Below are 17453 nucleotides of genomic sequence, written 5' to 3'. Positions count from 1 at the left end.
TTTAAAAATGTAATGAACATCACATGCTTTTAAAAACAAGGTCATCTTACTTGGGTGTTTCGGTTCAACAGCAACCCTCACAATAGGGGTGGCTTCAAAGTTGAGTGGTATAAATGGCGGGCAGGATGGCAAGGTACACAGTGTTGCCGATTTCAGCACAAAGTCTTGAAGGCCTCCTATTCCTGCAGGGAGGAAAAGATCCATGGAGTCAATAAAAGATGATAAATTCTGAACTTATGTTAGAAAAATAACAACATCAACCCAGTACATATGTCACAGAGAAAAAAACACTAAACAAATTGGGCTAAAACATACCTACTTTGACCACAGAAATGATCATGTCCAGAAACATATGTCTGAAAATACTAATTACTTTTAAAATTGTAACTCTTAGATTTTAAAATACATTAATTTGATGAAGATGAGTCTCTACTGAAATAATCTCTTTTGCCAAATCTACTTGCTTGTGGGTAAAGGGGATTTAGAGAGGAGAATATCAGCTACTCCCCCACCTCCCTCTCTTGCCCACTCTCCACTTCAGGCTCCCAGCTGATAGTTGCGTAAGGCTCTAAAGCATACATATTTGTCTTTGAGCAGACAGGAGCAGAGAGAATGCCCCAAAAAGGTGAGATGAAGGGGTCATATTGAACCTCACATCCAGAGTAAGAGCAGACAACATTTTAGAACAAATTAAGAAACACAAGGGCGATTTTTGTGCTTTGGGGTTAAAGAATTAAGAATTGAAGAGGGTATGGAAGGGGAGGCTACCTGTTTTAGGGGAAGGTGACATAGGAGAAAGGGGCAGGGATATTTAATCAGCAGTCTGCTTTTGCATCTCGAGCTTAGTAACAACTATGAAAAGGAAACAAAGAAAACAACTTTGCTGCCTTCAGCTGACAAATGGATGTACAGGTACAGGGTGCTGGGGTGCCACACAATCGACCATTCAGCCTGGTGGCGGGGAACTGAATCTGACCACACAGTGTGAAAAGCCCCCTCCCACCGCCCCTTCCGAATGCCTCCAGAATTCACCATCCCACTACGTTAAGGGATCGCTCCAACTGTAAGAACACCTTCCTTACATTAGGCTGAAACGTGTTTCCCCCATCTCTACACATTGTTCTTAGTTCAGTTCTCCAAAGGTCGACAGAAAACGTGCTTCTGCTTTTACCAACTACCCTTTGGATTTCAAAGGCATCTGTCAGATCCTTTTAATACTCTCCTGCCTCACACTAAACCTCATTAGCTCCTTTAACTGTGTAGCTCATGACATGATTTCTAGACCTTTCGTGTGCAGGGGATCCTCTTCAGACTAAAGTTTCCAACTTTCGTGTGCAGGGGATCCTCTTCAGACTAAAGTTTCCAAGGAGCTAAATTCATTCCCAGTGCCTCTGGTTTATTTATTTGGTCAAGGTCTAAACTTATTGCTGTCCTTCTGACCCCAGCACACAGAGAGACCTACACCTGGCCACAGCTTCTTGATAATGTCCTCCATGTACCATGATGTAACACATCTGGGTCTGCCCACGTTTCCACCAAGTCTACTAGAAATAACAACATCTCCCATGAGGCTAGGGGTTTAGGAAAACCCCACAGTAAATATTCTCTTTCAAACCTCATCCATCCTGCTTCTGACCTCTGACTAGCATGCATTTCCTTCCTGCACACACAGCACATGGTTTCAATGAAAAGATAACTGCTGGTCTCTCCTCTGTATCACCAGGGACGCAGGCTGCAGAAGGTCAGTGTATTTTGAACACTGTCTCTTTAAACGTCTGGTTTACATTTTGCTGTTCAAATCACCAAATCTATTCTTGCTATTTAGATATGCCCAGATTTGTGAACAGATTAAAAACATGAAAAAATTGAAACAAAAAAAGTCAATACCACAGTATTCCTAGTCAAGATTAAGACTTTATGGGAAAAGTTATGCTCCAAAGATAGTAAAAAAGTCACTATCTATAATATGTCACTATTTTAACAAATTTTTTAATATAATTTAAAAATCTAAGAAAGGAACCATTAGAGTTATTTGGCTGAATCACAAGAAAATGATTTAAAAATCACTTTGAGAATTTCTTGATGTACTATCAGATAATTATTAAGTGTACAACTTGATATTTATACAAAACACACTTTAAAACAAACTTTCTGTTTTAAAAATAATGCCATCAGGTACAATTTTGAAAAAAAGTGAAACAAATCACTGTATACCCATAACCACACCATTTGAATACTGTCACTATATTCATTTGATGTATTTCCTTTTTTATTCCCTCCTCTACTGGCACACATAATTTACACTGTTATAATCTCCGTATAATTCTGTGTCATTTTTTTTCTATTTAAATCACATGATTTTCACTTCAGTTGTTTAAATCACAATGATATCAATCAAGGAGTTATGTATAATTCCTTCACATAAAGTTCATGTGCTAAAGCAGTTTTCAACTGGGATTGGAGCTGCAGAATGTGTTCCCTTCAGGGAATCATTTTAGAAGTTTTGGGATGGGAAAAGTGATAGGTCAGAGAAAAATATGCAAAATTAGCATGGCATGAATTTGTTTCAAGGATTAAAGAGGGTGCAAAGCTTTTTCCATGTATGTTTTTAAAAAAAGCATATGACTTAAATAAAAGAAAGAGAAAAAACAGGCTGATGAATATGCAGCAAAAGGAATTTACTAAACACCAAGAATTCTAGCTTGTTTTTATACAAACGCCAGTAACTTTTGTCTGACTGAAGATGAACAATTCAAGTCCTCTCTGGTCCTGATTCTTCTCTATATAACAAGGAGTATTAGACATTTCAAGTGAGTGAACTCTAGCTTACAGGCTGGGGTGACACCTGATTAAATGCTGAGTTCTTCCACTGGGTACACAGGCCCTCACCAGGATGTGTACCATACCCTTCAAACTTTTCTTAATCAAAAATCAGCATTTTGGGCTTCCCTAGTGGTGCAGTGGTTGAGAGTAAACAGTATTATTAAAAATAATACTGGAATTTAAAAAAACTTTGTGGGAAAACATGTTATTGCTCTAGCTAGAATATGGTCTCCTAATTGCCAAAGTTTTATTTCAAGACAACTTTAACATTACTACACCCAGAACCATCAACCTGTTCCTCTTAAACTGTTTAATAAGACTGAGTTAATGGATTCCTTTAAATCTTCATAGTAAATGCAAGTTATGTATCATGGATGTCTACAGAGCCTCAGGACTATGAGAGCAATAAACACTACTTTAGAAGACATATGAGGATTCAGACAACTATTAAAACCAAACCAAACCAAACCTTTTTTTTTTTTTTTAAAGTACAGGTTCCCAAAGTAGTTGGTGAGAACCTAGAAAACCTTTGGTTTCAGAAAACTACCTTCTGCTCTAGGTCCTTCTGTCTTTGAATACCAAAGAAGCCCATATCCTCTGATTCTAATTTTATGCCCTTATTCTGCACCTTTCTGGAAACTCAGATTCTGCTCTCTTTGAGTCAACTACAGAGGATATCAGGGGATCCATGCACTTTATAACTCTTATGGAGGGAGCAGGCAGGAAGGTACAATAAATATAAAATGGGCCTTTTCCAAGCCTGCCTGCCGAGCATCTCCAACACAGACCGATATTGCTGAAGTTTTCAGAGGACTGGTCCAGTCTGTCCATGATGCTAAATAAGTTCATTAAATCAACTGCCCTTTACCTTCTTGGTGTTATAGGAGGCCCTGGGGAAAACTCTTGCAACAATGACATCACCATGTCAGGATTTTTTCCCTTCTCGTAGGGACAGATGGAGCTCATAACCAGCTAACAATTACTTCAAGATCTTGGGTCCTTTTCTCAGAAGAGAGACTACAGTAAATGGAAAATGTAACACCTTAAGAATCAAAACCTTTTTTTTTTTTTTTTAAAGAGCCATCTAGACTTGCTATCTTCATCTATATTCCAGAACAGGTGGAAACGGGGCCCTCAGGGTCCAGAACCAGGTAAGGGAGCTATAATTAGGTGTCACTGTGGAGTCTCAATTTATGCATCAAGACCACTTCCATTTATGCCAGACCACCATTCCTGCAAAACAGATGACTCAGTAGAGCTGGCTGTCACCAAGGGAATTAACACAGTTGGAAGGGTCCAGGATTAAAATAGTGGAAGAAATTTCACCTTGGACCTGGAGGCAATGCAGAATACCTAAATGGTGCCTAATATTCACTCAGAGTGAATAAAAGGGCAGTTACTTCCGACTGTCTCTTGGTGTGTTATACCATGATAAAGGATCTACTAATGCTAGCCCAGGAGAAAGGATGAAGCACATTAATTAATTAAAATATTTGAAAACAATGTTTTTATTAGAACAGAAATAGATGTGAAGGACTGTGGGGAAGGGAATACCAGGCCAGGGACACAGCATATACAAAGTGCTGGAGTGTTGTGGGAACCCAAAGTAGTTCAAAATACCTTATGCATAGAATACACCAAGCGGCTGGCAAAACAGGAGGGTGGGGCTTCCCTAGTGGCACAGTGGTTGAGAGTCTGCCTGCCAATGCAGGGGACACGGGTTCGTGCCCCGGTCCGGGAACATCCCACATGCCGCGGAGCGGCTGCGCCCGTGAGCCACAGCCGCTGAGGCTGCGCGTCCGGAACCTGTGCTCCGCAACGGGAGAGGCCACAGCAGTGAGAGGCCTGCGTACCGCAAAAAAAAAAAAAAAAAAAAAAAAAGGAAAAACTAAAAGAAGGGTAGAGAAATGCTTAGTTTTCCAAGTTAGAAATCTGGATTTCATCCTCGTTTCTTCCTGTCCCTTCTTTCCAGCTCCTACATAACCACCAAGACTGATAGCTTACCTCATTTCTCTCTAATTCATCTACTTGTTTCCATATCCACACCCTTCAGAGTAAAGTCTAAGCTTAGCTTGATATCCACATCCCTTAATAATCTCTCTGTTTTCCTTCACCCTCCTGTTTTTTTTTTTTTGTTTTTTTTTTGTTTGTTTGTTTTTTGCGGTACGCGGGCCTCTCACTGCTGTGGCCTCTCCCGTTACGGAGCACTCCGGACGCGCAGGCTCGTGGCCGTGGCTCACGGGCCCAGCCGCTCCGTGGCATGTGGGATCTTCTCGGACTGGGGCACAAACCTGTGTCCCCTGCATTGGCAGGCGGACTCTCAACCACTGCACCACCAGGGAAGCCCTCCTATCGTTTTTATTAGTTCTTCAATGTAATAAACATTTTAACTCTTATCATATTTTTTTTTCTCCAGACTATAGTTTCCCTTTTGATTTTGCTTCTATTTTTTCTCTTTAGTACCTTTATGAGCTTTTTCTATTTTGTGTCTAAACTTCAGAGCTTACAAACTTCAGTGCTCTCAAAGAACTGATATTTATTCAACTTTCTGTTAGTTTTCCAAGAATTTAGTTTCAAGGGCAGGGGCACAGCTAGGCACTTACATAAAGTTTCTTCAATGAACAAGTGAACCTGAGCACAGTTCCTGTCCTCAGAGCTTAAAATCTGGAGGAGGACAAAGGCAGATAAACAGGCAATTACAATATAATGTGATAAATGTCATAACAGGAAAAGTACAAGGTTTATGTGGAGAGAGAAACTGAGAGGTTAGACTTCCTAGCAAAGTTGACATGTAGGAGTATCTGAGATAATTCTGCAGATGCTGTGGGAGGAGAGTGTAGAGGGGGGGAAATGGCACCACTGGAGGTCCAAGTGAGAACCCAAAGTCATTATCTACAGCTGCAGTGTGGAGCAGAAGGCAGGACTGAAAAGACATTTTCAACCCATTCATTTCCACTTCTCTGAGATCTTGCAACTGCCATCAACTTTTTTTCCTTAGTCAACATGTATTCTTGTGATGTTTGATTTGGAATCAGAAGGACTTGAATTTAATTAAAGCTCTAACCTTATGCCAGCTACCTAATCTCTCCCTAGTTTTAGTTTCCATACATATAGCATGTGCTACTTTCATAGGGTTACTGTGAGCCTTAAGTAAGATAATCAAATAAAGAGTTACAGTTGCTGGCACCGAGTGAGTACTCAATAAATGGAGGTGGAGGCAGTTATAATTGGTTGTAGTAGTAACAGTAGTTGTCAGTAATAGTTTTGTTAATCAAAAAGGTTTTTTTGTGTATGGTATGAAGTGCATATTTAATTTTTATATATACTATTAACTAGTTAACTGTAAAGAAGGTTATAATAACTTCTCTATAAGGTACAAATTCATAATCATATCCATTTATAAGCTTTAAATCCTGTCCCACTGACCTAAATTTATATTTTGTATAGTAACACATGGTTTTAAGTGATGCTCCTTCAAAGATATGATTCCAATTCAAATTATTTCAGTAAAATGGAAGAAGTGTACAATGTTTAGCACATAAGAAGAATAAAATGCCTAGTATAGTTTAAGACAATGCTGGAAATTTGTTTTAAGATTTAAAAAGGAAAAAAAAAAGAGATATGGCTTTACACGACCAGGAATTGTAACCAGATTTCTTCTACCTTTAAACTTGAAATATTTCCAAATAAAAACAGGAAGCAGAGTCACTTCTGGATGAAACGGCAACTTCATCACAAGTACGCAAAAGATCCTAGTTGAAATGATCAATGGAAGAAAACTAAGGAAAAACTGAATGCATAGTGAAACTAGAGAGGGCACTTCAAACTTTGAGCTATTTCTGTTAACTGTAGATCAAATTAAGGAAAAATAGCAAGTGTCAGGTCATAACTCCATTCTTGAGAAATTAACACAACTTAAGAAAAATGATTACATACATAGTGTACTAGTGGTGGTCTACTTGATAACAGACCAATGGAAATGAAGAGCCTAGAAACATGTATGTGTGAAGGTAGAAAACCTAATGAAATGGAAAAAATAATACAACTGCATCTCTATCATACACCATCTAGAAAAATAAATTTTACATGGAATTGAAAGCACAAGTCATAATATGATATCATAAGACTGAAGACTGATAATGTCTTACTATATTATAAAATCTACAAAACAAAAATGCCATAAACAAAGTAAAAAGTTATAAAATAGATGTTTTCAATGTTTAAACAAGACAAAGGATTAGTAAGCATAATATATAAAGAACTAGTACAAATCAGTGAAAGAGACATGCAACCAACAGGAATATAGGCAAAGAATATAGTTTCAAGAAAAGACACTAAAAGAAAAGGAAGCTCTAAACATTCAAAAAACATACAAAAAAACCCCTTAATCACATTAATAATAAGGTAAATGTAAATTAAAACAATGAGATACTATTTCACACCAATACAACTGGTATAAGTCTGAAAAGAAACCACGTTTGGCAAGTATGTGCAGAAATCACAGGTCTTATGAACTGGAAGTGGGAACAAAAACCGTTACAACTATGCAGGAGAACAATTCTGTGACGTTGAGCCAAATACACACAGACTGTGCAACTCACCAGTTTGATTTCTACTCGTATATCTCAAATCAGTGTGAGTAGCAGGCACAGTAGTGTACCAGTAACATACCACAAACAGTGGTAAAACTCTAGTGGTAGAAATCTAGGTGATTTGGTAATTGCTGGGAACATTTCTGGTTGGGGCCGACTACAGGCATTAGCGGGCAGAACCACGGACCAGTGCCTTGGAATGTGTGCAAATGTCCCACACAAAGAATTTTCCCAAACCACACAGCTTTTGAGTATTCTGCTGGACAAACCTATTAATAATGATCCGAGTTTAGATTTAACTCCATTTTAAAAGTGAACTATTTTTTGCACAATTTAACACATGCTGAATTTTCAGGAATTTTGTTCTGAAAATGAGCTATTCACCATTTTACCAACAGCCACTCATGGCACCCCAGTCATCAGTGCCATACATCTGCATCAAATTGCATCTGTAGCTGTCACATTCATGGTGGCTACAAGTATGTATCTAACTTGATTATGCCGTCTAGTATAGTCAAATTGGAACATTTACACACTGCAGGGTACTTCATTTTATTGAAAAAAATTTTTTTTAACCAGAAGGTAAGAAAACAGCCTTTTTGTTGCTCCTGCACCTTGAATACTTGCATTGTTTGAATTATCACACAGCAATAAACCCTGGCATTATGCTGTAAATGCATTACATTTGAATTAATCAATTTAGGCCCTAAAAACTGAAACTGTGCTCTCACCTCTGGGCTGCTGGACTTGGATTTCCCTGGTGCCTGGTGTCTGCAGAGGGAGTCTTGGATTCCTATCTGATAGGGAGCTGGAATGTTTCTTGAGGTTAATCAAGGTCCTGGGAGTGAGGTGTCTGACAGACTCAGACTGAAGGCCCTGTTCAATCTTAGTTCCATGGAAAGACCCTAATCTCCGGGTCCACTCACAGGCCACCCTGGCATTAGATGTGAGAATGCATCACCTGATGCCACCCCTGTGTCCTTTACCATTTGTAATGATCACTTTTCCAAAGGTAAATATTTTCCTCAAAGTCAATTCAGGAATTATGGTATTTAGAGGGTCCTATTGAACCTTATATTCTAATATATTGTGATTTCTTTCCAAGTAGGGCTCAAAACAGTGGGTGAAGGAATACTTCACACAATTCCTGTGCTTTTTACATTTATGTCAATAAATTTCTACTGACACTTATGTTTACAGGTCTGTGCTGAGCACCTTGGAGGAGACAGAGATGAAGACCAAGATCTCAGAACTTTCTCTCATTTTAGTATTATAAATGCTCCTAAAGCACTTTTAAAACTCAGTCACATTATTGCTGATAATTTATTCCAATCCCTGAACCTTGGAGCTTGAGATTTTTGTGACCATCACCATGTGTCTGCATCTTGATGTGGCACAGTTACTATGGCATGGCACAGACACAACTTACTTGTATTAGAACCTACCAAAGAAATGTAATTCCTAAGGGAAAAAAATGACAATGATAGAATGTTAACGAAATTTTAAGCAAACATAGGTTATTTGAATTCAAGCCAATACTTTTTCCAGTACATGCATTACTTCCCTGTGAGAGGCAGCTTTCAAAGCAGTTCTGTTATTGTGGACCAATCACTTCACAGACCAATCAAGTAAGAATAAGTAATACAGGTTGGATTTTTTAATGTTAATATTACTACTACAAAACTACAGTAATCAAAACAGTACAGTACTGGCACAAAAACAGAAATATAGATCGATGGAACAGGATAGAAAGCCCAGAGGTAAACCCACACACCTATGATCACCTAACCTATGACAAAGGAGGGAAGAATATACAATGGAGAAAAGACAGTCTTCTCAATAAGTGGTGCTGGGAAAACTGGACAGCTACATGTAAAAGTATGAAATTAGAACACTCCCTAACACCATATACAAAAATAAACTCAAAATGGATTAAAGATCTAAATATAAGGCTGGACACTATAAAACTCTTAGAGGAAAACATAGGCAGAACACTCTTTGACATAAATTGCAGCAAGATCTTTTTTGATCCACCTCCTGGAGTAATGAAAATAAAAACAAAAATAAACAAATGGGATCTAATTAAACATAAAGGTTTTTGCACAGCAAAGGAAACCATAAATAAAACAAAAAGACAACAACAGAGTGGGAGAAAAGTATTTGCAAATGAAGCAACCAACAAAGAATTAATCTCCAAAATATACAAACAGCTCATGCAGCTCAATATTAAAAAACCCACAAATAACCCAATCAAAAAATGGGCAGAAGATCTAAACAGACATTTCTCCTAAGAAGACATACAGATGGCCAAAAAAGCACATGAAAAGATGCTCAACATCACTAATTATTAGACAAATGCAAATCAAAACTACAATGAGATATCACCTAACACCAGTCACACCGGCCATCATCAAAAAAATCTACAAACAATGCTGGAGAGGGTTTGGAGAAAAGGGAACCCTCTTGCACTGTTGGTGGGAATGTAAACTGGTAGAGCCGCTATGGAGGTTCCTTAAAAAATTAAAAATAGAACTACCATATGACCCAGCAACCCTACTCCTGGAAATATGCCTAGTGAAAACCGTAATTCAAAAAGATACACGCACACCAATGTTCACTGCAGCAATATTTACAATAGCCAGGACATGGAAGCAACCTAACTGTCCATCAACAGAGGAACGGATAAAGAAGATGTGGTACATATATACACTAGAACAGGGGTCCCCAACCCCCGGGCCGCAGACCTGTTAGGAACCGGGACGCACAGCAGGAGGTGAGCAGTGGGCAAGCAAGTGAAGCTTCACCTGCCGCTCCCCATCGCTCCCTATTGCTCGCATTACTTCCTGAACCATCCCAACACCCATCCCCCTCCGGCCTGTGGAAAAATTGTCTTCCACGAAACCGGTCCCTGGTGCCAAAAAGGTTGGGGACCGCTGCACTAGAATATTAGCCATAAAAAAATAACAAAATAATGCCATTTGCAGCAACATGGATGGACCTAGAGATTAAGTCAGACACAGAAAGACAAATGTCATATGATATCGCTTATATGTGAAATCTAAAAAAAAAGGGTACCAATGAACTTATTTACAAAACAGAAGTAGAGTCATGGATGTAGAAAACAAACTCATGGTTACCAGGGGATAAAGGGAGGAAGGGCTAAATTGGGAGATTGGGGTTGACATATACACACTACTATATATAAAATAGATAACTAATAAGAGCCTGCTGTGCACCACAGGGAACTCTACTCAACACTCTGTAATGGCCTAGATGGGAGAAGAATCTTAAAAAAAAAAAAAGAGTGGATATATGTATATGTATAACTGATTCACTTTGCTGTACACCTGAAACTAACACAACATTGTAAATCAACTATATGCCAATAAAAATTTTTTTTAATCATGAAAATATATAAAAACTGGGTATGGTTTGGTGCAAAGAATATATACTTCTGTAGAAAGTCAACTCTAAAGGTATCTCTAAATGAATCTGTGCTGGAACTATACTCAATATAACCTATAAGGGAAAAGAATCTGAAAAAGAATACACACACACATATATACACATACACACACATATATATGGCTGAATCACTTTGCTGTACACTTGAAACTAACACATTATAAATCTACTGTATTTCAATAAAAAGTATTTTTTAAAAAATGAAAAAAATGTTAATGAGGTTTTACATTATAGTAGTAATGGGTTTTAATTTTATAATATGATGAAAGCTCATCTGGTTAGTACTGGTATTGTAAAGCAATCAAACCTCTTTATAAAGGACAAAGGAATCTATACTAAAGAGTTGGATTAATGTAGACTCAGTTAAAAAAATAAGTGAAAATAATTAAAGATGGGGCCCCAGATTTATACATCCATTCTCATTTGCTACCCTCTTGCAAAATGACAGGTCAGGGAGCTTCCCTGGTGGCGCAGCGGTTGAGAGTCCGCCTGCCGATGCAGGGGACGCGGGATCGTGCCCCAGTCCGGGAGGATCCCACATGCCGCGGAGTGGCTGGGCCCGTGGGCCACGGCCACTGGGCCTGCGTGTCCGGAGCCTGTGCTCCGCAACGGGAGAGGCCACAGCAGTGAGAGGCCCGTGTACCGCAAAAAAAAAAAAAAAAAAAAAAAAAATCAATAAATTTCTACAAGGTAGCAGTTCTTATTACTATCTAAGAACACTCTAAATGCCTATCAGTATAGGACTGGTTAACTAAATATGCTATACTTGTCCAAAAAACCATACAGCCACTAATAAACTGAATTTTGAAGACTACTGAGACACAGATAAAGCAGAATATAAAATTCTACATAGATAAGATTTATAGATAAAATGAACAGAAATATAAAAATGAAAATTATAATAGTGGTGAGATTAAAAGTGATCATCTTTAAATAAAAAATATTTTGATTTTTACTATGAAAAGTTATTAGACACAAGCTACAAGAACTAAAAATTTAAGCTTTTTAAAGAGCTGCCATTAACAGAATCAAATGGATATAAACTATATAAACTGATATATGGCAAAGGTGACACTGTAGTATAGTGGGGCTTTGATAATGATTTTAAGTCAATGGCGTATCCACACTGGCAGAAACAATCAATCTGACTTCCATCTCACACCACGTACAAAAACCAATTCAGATGGATTACAGGTCTAAATCTCATAAGTTAAAAAATATATATTCTTCATGACTTTGGAGTAAGCAGATTTCTGATACAGGACACAAAAAGCACTAATCTTAAAAAACTGATAAATATTAGACTATATTAAAATTAAGAACTACTGTTCATCAAAAGACACCATTAGAGAACAGAAAGGTAACTCACAGAGTAGGAGAAATCTGCATTAAGTATATCCAACCAGGGACTTTTATGTAGAATATATAAAGAATGCCTACAAATCAATAAAAAAAGGCAGAGAATCTTAAAAAAAAAAAAGTAGACAAAGACAATGATAATTCATAAATGAGTAAAAGTCAATAGTTAATAAATAAGTCAAAAGGAGTTTCACTTCACTAGTCATCAGGGAAACCAACTACTATTCCATACACACCAGAACGGCTCAAGCAAGAACAAAAACAAGTGTTGGTAAAGATACGTAGCAACGGGAACTTTCAGGTCCTCCTGGTAGAAGCATAAATCGGTACACTCACTAAGCCTGAACATAAACCTGCCCTTATAACACAGCAACTTCTCTTCCAAGAGACATGTGTACAAATGTTCAGCAAAAGACATGTACAAGAATATTCAAAGCAACAATATTCATAATGGCCAAATACTGGAAATAAACTAAATGTCCACCGACACAAGAGTGGATAAATTGTGGTAGTTACACAATACAGCAATGAGAATGAACAAATCACAACCATGTGCAGTGACATGGATGAATCTCACAACCAGAATGATGAATGAAAGAAGCCCGACACAAGAGCACATTCTCTATGATTCCGTTCGTACAAAGCTTAAAAACAGGTAAAATTAATCTATGATGTTTGAAGCCAGGAGAGTTGGTACTCTTAGGGGTGGAGGGTGCAGGTGGCAGTAACTGGAAAGGCAGTTGGCTTCTGGCACGTGGGTAGTGTTCTGTTTACAGATTCGGATGCTAGTAACACATGCATAATGTTCAGTTTATGAAAATCTATCAACCTGTGGTTTAAGATTTGCATATTTTTCTATACGACTATTATGCATCAATAAAAGTTACTTAAAAGTGTTATTTGGCAAAAAAAATTACATGGGTATTTAAAGTGCTTCTGAGTCTCTTAGAGATGCCATTAGCTGCAACTATTAAAGATAAACCATTTCAGAGCCTTTAAAAAAGAACTGGCAGCAAAAGAGTGAGCGCATGGTTTGTCTCCTGTATCTTTTCCTTCCACATCATCCAAGGAAGAGTGAAAGGTGTCTTTCACCACAGTGTCCTTACACGGATTCTTCTGAACATGTCTGTCCTTGAGCAAATCACTTCTCTATTCAAGTAAGGGCAGCCGGCCTCCTCCTGACGGCACAGTTCTGTCTATTCTCTGGTTCCTGATGCTCTCCAGTTCATTCATTCAGAAAATGGTCCTTTTAAATACCCACTGGAAGATACTATAAATGGTTTAGAAAACCATTCTTCGGGTTTTGGTCTGTTTCATTTTGGGGGAAAACAAAACAATCCCCAGCAAACATCACACAATTCTCTAAGGCTGCCTTTATTTATGTATAAAAAACGTCCAACACATTACCCAAGATTTTCCAAGTGTCTCATTCCATTCTTACCAGCTACGCTGCTGAAATCTAACCACCATTAGAGAAAAATAATCTCAGCTCACATCATGGGAAATGTTTCTATGGCTCTAAGAAAAACAGAGAATAAGTGCTGTGAAAAAGTAGGTCAGCAAAATAATGTGAAAGTTGTTTACAGCTGATTATTTCCATAATACTGTCCATGGTGGCCTTGTGTATATGGGCCTCTTCAGCAAACACCCCAGAAACACTCTGAGGCAAGATTATCATTTCCAAGTGATAGGAGACCCACAAAAAGGGTTTGTCAGGTGACCCTCCTTTACTCTACCAAGGCACTTGAGTATGTTTTCTCAAACAGCCACAGGTGTCCTTCTGATTTATTAACAAGCTCTGTCCCTAATGAAACCTGTTGCAAACTAAAGAATTCCACTATAACAAAACGCAGAAATGCTAATACAGCATCTGTAAAGAAGCTTTCATAAGACAAACTAATGTGAACAATTTACTCAGACTTCCCAGTCTGTGCCTACTAAGTAGAGTTAGATGGGCAATAACAAAATCCCACTGGCTCCCTGTCCCCACCAGTTCAGACAGGGCCTTCATCTTCCTGTCCACCATCTTCTCTAGGAATCCCAGGGGCTGTTCCGCGTGGGCTCATGAGCTCACACTTGCCACAGATACTCAGGCACTGGTGTTCTCATGGTGCAAAAACTCTGCAGGGGTCTCCGACATAGGGGGAATGCTTCTTCTGTATGCTATACCCTGTTAGAGCATAGATAATGCTTGTGACCCAATGTCTTACAGAGGCCAACTCTTACCTTCCAAAGGTCTCAGTCATGGGAGCAACAGGGCTGGGCCAAAAGGCAAATCCAGTGACAGGTATCATGCCATTCCTCCCCGTGGAGACTAAGGCTTGGCTACTGGATTACCTACCCTGTCATGTCTGGTTTCTTGTTCCTTTGGAGAAGTTTCCTTCCAGGAGGTACCTCAGTCATCTTCAAGGGCCCTTTCTACCAATATCTGGATATGCTCCCCAGAAGGTAAGCAGTCCATGCTGAAGCTGATCCTTGGTACTTAACTGTTTGAGTTATTATTCAACATTAAGAAAATGGCTCATGGTATTTGGCTCAGGAGCAGAAGACAGCGGCAACACTACTGAGCACCCTCAGGCAGTGGGAAAAGCCTTCAGGGAGATATGGAAGCAGCCAGCTTTCCAGATCCAATACCATATCAGGTTGGTAAATGCCTCATCTGGAAAACAAAATCATCTCTAGAACAGTCTATGTTTTAGTAAATATCAAGGGATTTCTTTCAAACTTTGCACACAACTTTTATAGCTTGCTTGTAAAAACAGCCCTGTCGCTGATTTAATGACAGAAACATAAAATGTATACTTCAGCAAGTCCTTAGAGCTCCTCCCTTTCACAGGTGAAGAATCTGAGGGGTATAGTGGGGAAAGACGGATCCCAGATCCCGGTCGCTGGCAGTTCTGCAAAGAGCCCAGTTTTCCTGACTCCCAGGAGGAGGGCTTTTTCCTTTATGCCATGCTTCCTCAATGTGTTCCAGATACGATGAATTACATTTTTCCAGGGCCAATAAATAGTTATAATATTTCTGCTCCTTTCCAAAATCATTGAAATCTCATTCACATGCCTTTCGTCCAGTGAAGGAAAAGTAAAAATGCCAAATCTGTTAAAGACGCAGAGAGGAGGAAGAACTGGTGGGGACAAGGAGGGAGTGGGTCACCCTGTCTCTCCCCTGTAGAGCTGGTTAGCACACAGGAACAGAGTGCACCAGGGTGGAGAAGATGAGGCAATAATTCCTGAAGACTCCAGTGCCTATGCCCAGGATCACCCTTATGGAGGGGCAAAAGGGCTGGGCAAGTAAACACCTGGTGCCCCGTCTACAAATATCTCCAAATAGAGAAAACTGGTTTATATAATGAACATCAGCTGAAACCTTCAAGGGATAAATGAGAGGAAAGTGCCTTGCCAATGTAAACACACTCAGATAAGGAAATGGGGAGAGAGCACTAGCTGTATTTTATCCCAGTTACTACCCCTTCACTGGCAACACTTAGAATCTCAGGTGTTCACGAACACCATTTAGCTGTGCTGTCTTCTTTTCTCTGATCTCTTATCTCCTCCCCATTCCCACTCCTGCTATGGCTTTACTACCTCTCCACTCCGAGCGTCACCAGAATGTCTGGCATCTAGTAGGCCCTCAATAGATATTTGCTGAATGAATGAATGAATGAACCTCGTTTGTGTTAAATGTCAATTAAAATGAAGCAATAGCTGTGATTAGACTGGCAAAAAACCCAGAGCCACTGCAACATAAATATAACACAATGATTGTCATCATAGCATTGTCTGAAACAGGAAAACCACCATACAACAAACTAATTATTCATTAGGAAGGAACTGGTTTAAAATACTTGTGGTACATTTGTAAAATTTATTTAGCCATGAAAAAGAATATAGTAAATTAGAATGTGATAACACTTGAAGATACAGTACTGATAAAATATTCTAAGATATATTATGATAAAAACGCAAAGTAGAGTAAAACAACATTAATAATGAGATTCTTTCCCTCCCTGTAAGAAGATATACTTAGAATATGTTGGTATACTTGGTAAGAAGATATACATGGTATATGGGTAAACCTAATTGTCAAGAACAACAGGTAGATTCTTAAAGTTGGCCCTTCCCAAAGAATATGGAATGGATAAAATGATATCCCAAGTTCCCTGAAGCTTTAAACATCTAGGGTCTTACGACTTGTCATGAGCAAGTTTCCCTTCCATACAAATATGGTGCACTCTATAAAAACTCAATATACGACTTTGTCCTGAATTTGACTGTGATAAAATGATCCCCAGATGACAAATAAGACTTGAGTTAATTTGTATGTTTGCATTTTGCATACAAGTCCAGGAAAACAATTTTTAAAGCCTCTGAATATCACTTAAGAAACAGTTTCATTGTGATTATACTTGAAGATGGAAAGGGAAAAAAACCAGTTACTTGGTACATATCAGATTTATTATCCTCAGTGACAACACAGAAAAATCACAATTAATCATGCAAAAGAGCTGCAGAAGTGGAAGACCCCTGACAGTTTGCTTAAATCAACCTGCTGCAATGTGAAATCTCCTTCATAATATCCCTAAGAGAAGATGGTCACAGCAGTCCACTTCCCCTGATGGAGGAGCATGAATTCAAATTTATGTATGTGTGTGTATGAATTCACTTATCATTATGAACATCTACTGCAGGACAAGTCCTCTGGTAGGCACATGAATATGGCACTGCCTCTACCCGGCAGGCTCTTCTTGGCTTCCTTGTGTTGTATTCAAATCACATTCCTTGTTATAACACCACCACCTCTACCTGTACTCTCTGGAAAAACATGAGCCTTTAAATACTTTTGAAAGCTAGTTATCACACCTTCCGCACCACTGCTGTTTTCATAAAACCCCCTAAAAACTTCTGTTCCCTCTATGCTCCGTATATAAATTTAACAGAGGAAAGTACAACATTTAGGTCAAAAAATCAGTTGCCCACATAGGTATATTTTTAGGCAGTCATTTCAGTTTCACAAAGGTTTTCAGTTTGTGGTTGACGATAGGTTTGCTGCAAACAAACAGTCTGAGGTAGCTGCTAATTCAATCTTAGGTTTCCTTCATGAAGCCTGGGAACCAGTAGAAGGTTCCAACAATAGTCACCTATATTTGAAGTATTATTCTGTTAGGAAGGGCCAGGACAAAACTGAGTCCACCTAGAAATGGCAGAAGAGGATGG

General features: G+C 38.7%; 1 protein-coding gene across 4 annotated transcripts in view; it reads right to left on the bottom strand.

Moving 5' to 3' along the window:
- The window catches only part of EFL1 (elongation factor like GTPase 1), a 133825-nt gene that overhangs the window by 37961 nt on the left and 78411 nt on the right, over positions 1-17453 (bottom strand). For all 4 annotated transcript variants that reach the window (XM_067030032.1, XM_059056039.2, XM_067030031.1 and 1 more), the window contains one exon: positions 51-182. In XM_067030032.1, the coding sequence (XP_066886133.1) occupies positions 51-182 (132 nt within the window). The remainder of the gene's footprint in view (positions 1-50; positions 183-17453) is intronic.

The sequence above is a fragment of the Kogia breviceps genome, chromosome 3 (assembly GCF_026419965.1).
Source record: "Kogia breviceps isolate mKogBre1 chromosome 3, mKogBre1 haplotype 1, whole genome shotgun sequence".
Classification (NCBI taxonomy): domain Eukaryota; kingdom Metazoa; phylum Chordata; class Mammalia; order Artiodactyla; family Physeteridae; genus Kogia; species Kogia breviceps.
This window is presented reverse-complemented; position numbering and strand designations above follow the sequence as displayed.